This window comes from Pteropus vampyrus, unplaced genomic scaffold, assembly GCF_000151845.1.
Source record: "Pteropus vampyrus isolate Shadow unplaced genomic scaffold, Pvam_2.0 Scaffold94, whole genome shotgun sequence".
NCBI lineage: Eukaryota > Metazoa > Chordata > Mammalia > Chiroptera > Pteropodidae > Pteropus > Pteropus vampyrus.
Genome location: NW_011888875.1, coordinates 3426390 through 3428598, shown reverse-complemented (window position 1 = coordinate 3428598; position 2209 = coordinate 3426390). Strand labels below are relative to the sequence as shown.

Genomic DNA, 2209 nt, shown 5'->3' with positions numbered 1-2209 from the left:
GAGAAGTGGCATGAATCTTCGCTCTCCTTTTCCATCACTCCTTAAAAATAATCAGGAAACTCTTTCAGGTTAGCATTTGGAAGCAAACTAACCAAGCAGTACAGCCTGTGCCTCAACCCAAACTCCTGCTTCCTGGCCATTTTCACAAACTAGATTATCCATAGATAAAGCTATTCAATACTCCTTTGTGTACCTACTTAGCTGTACACTTCCTGACCAGGTGAGAAACTTTTGACGAATAGCACATCGATCCCTTCTGTCAATGGATCTTCCCTCAGTGAGTCTATTGATAGTTTCGCCATCTAGCTCGTTTCCTACTTTTACCTAAACCAGTCCCTACTTATTAAACAAAATCAGTGTACTCGGGGAAAATGAGAATCCTTTTTTTTTTTTTTTGAGTATAGAGTAACTGTCCGTCATTGGCCCACTTAGAATATTGCTCTGTTGGGATGTGCCTGGACTTAGGTTCGCTCTCACTCTTTGTTGTTGCTAACTCAACATCCTCATATCATGTGACCCCAAAACAGGATGCTTTTTCACTTTTTTTAAAAAACTACTGATTTCTATTTCAAAACATGCTAAGTGAATAGGTGAATAAAAAATTATTGAGTTTCCCAGCTTTCTATAATTATTTACTACCTTTTAGTTATAAGAAACATGAATTTTAAGATACAAGTTGTTTAAATCTAAGACTACAGATTTTATTTACTTACCCATTTTTACGGCCAAGTAATATTGGAGGAGGAATCATTCAAACTGTTGATCAGTTTTAAAAGGAAAATTCTGTAATGCATTTTTCCAGAACCATCTATAAAACAATGGGAAAGCCAACCTGCCTTGACCCAAGATGATATTCATCAGCTGTCATACATACTAACTTTTTAGCCTAGTGGATATATTTTGACAGTGTATTAGACTTTATATTTTCTAAATACCAATTACTTGACTTTATGCATTTAATAGTATTAAAAGTCAGGTTCATCACCAAATCAGCCAAAACTTTACCAACAGTTATTTTGACTGTAAAATTTTGTTTTGTTTTGTTTTGGTTTGTTTTTGGCCCCAGGGAATATTATTTCAAGAAAATCTGCCTAAAGTATGAATAAAAAACATGCAGTCAAAAGCAACGATAATCATATCTTAGTATTAACTTGATAACGATTACCAACATTCTGCTAGTAAATCATGATTTTTCCAACATGATTTAATCATCATTCATCAGTAAAAAGCAATTTGTAAGTGCCCCCGAAGAATGTCACAAAAGCGGAATGTTTCTACCTGTTCTTTGACCGAGGCGAGAATAGCAGAGGTGGTTTCTGTTTCAGAGCCATCCCCATTGGAGGTGGTGAGGCCAGGGCTCAGGGAGCTGGTCTTCTCTGAGGCTGACGAAGGCTGGTCGGGGACAGGCATAGCTCCTGCAATGCAAGAAGACATGCTCAGTGCAACTGGATGCCGTCACGGTAAACAGACAATAACTATCAGGTAATACCAAGCAGTACGCTTAGGCAAAATGAAAATTACGAACTACAGAAAAAGCACATGACATCATGGCAGAAGGAGAATGTAAACAAAATGGTTTCTGTTATAGCAACCGTTAACTAATTCCAGAATACACTCACAACTTCGCGTTTTGCCTTTGAGGTAAGTTGGGGAAGAAATGAGAAGGAAAAGGAAAGTAAGATTATGAGAAAATGTAAAGAGATAAAGAAGTATTAAGTTTAAAAATAAGCTAACCGAATTGCCATTTCATTTGTTTTGGTAAATTTATTACTTGTGCATTGGTATATTTCCATCACAAAAAAAATAAAAATAAAAAATAAACCTGTTAGACTCCTTCTTATATGGAAATCACATAAAATAAATGGTCAATAATTTATAAGTGATTAAGAAATGTCACAATTAACAAGCTCAGTTGGTTTTGTAAAACACAGTAAAGAACCAGCCTACTCCACAAATATTTACCAAGTTCTTACTCTGTGACCTATGGCAGACACATGCTCCTTAAAGTTGGCAAGGCTCATTTGCCAGTTTATTTTGTCCGAGTTCATTTATGAAAGAAAGGAGAAACTTTCAGACCAATTCATGAAAGGATACACGTGTACAGGTTGAAAACGAGATTCTCAGAAGTTGCTTTGTTCTATTCCTTTTGTCTTTCTTGAACAAATAAATAAGACCAAAGTATTTGTTACATATATTATCTAGCAATGCT

At 35.7% G+C, this 2209-nt stretch overlaps 1 protein-coding gene across 1 annotated transcript in view; it reads right to left on the bottom strand.

Annotated features, from left to right (window-relative positions):
- Nucleotides 1-1410, bottom strand: part of CTNND2 (catenin delta 2) — a 700986-nt gene extending 699576 nt beyond the window's left edge. The window contains exon 1 of the mRNA XM_011364122.1: nucleotides 1279-1410. Within this exon, the coding sequence (XP_011362424.1) occupies nucleotides 1279-1410 (132 nt within the window). The remainder of the gene's footprint in view (nucleotides 1-1278) is intronic.
- Nucleotides 1411-2209: the final 799 nt, after the last annotated feature.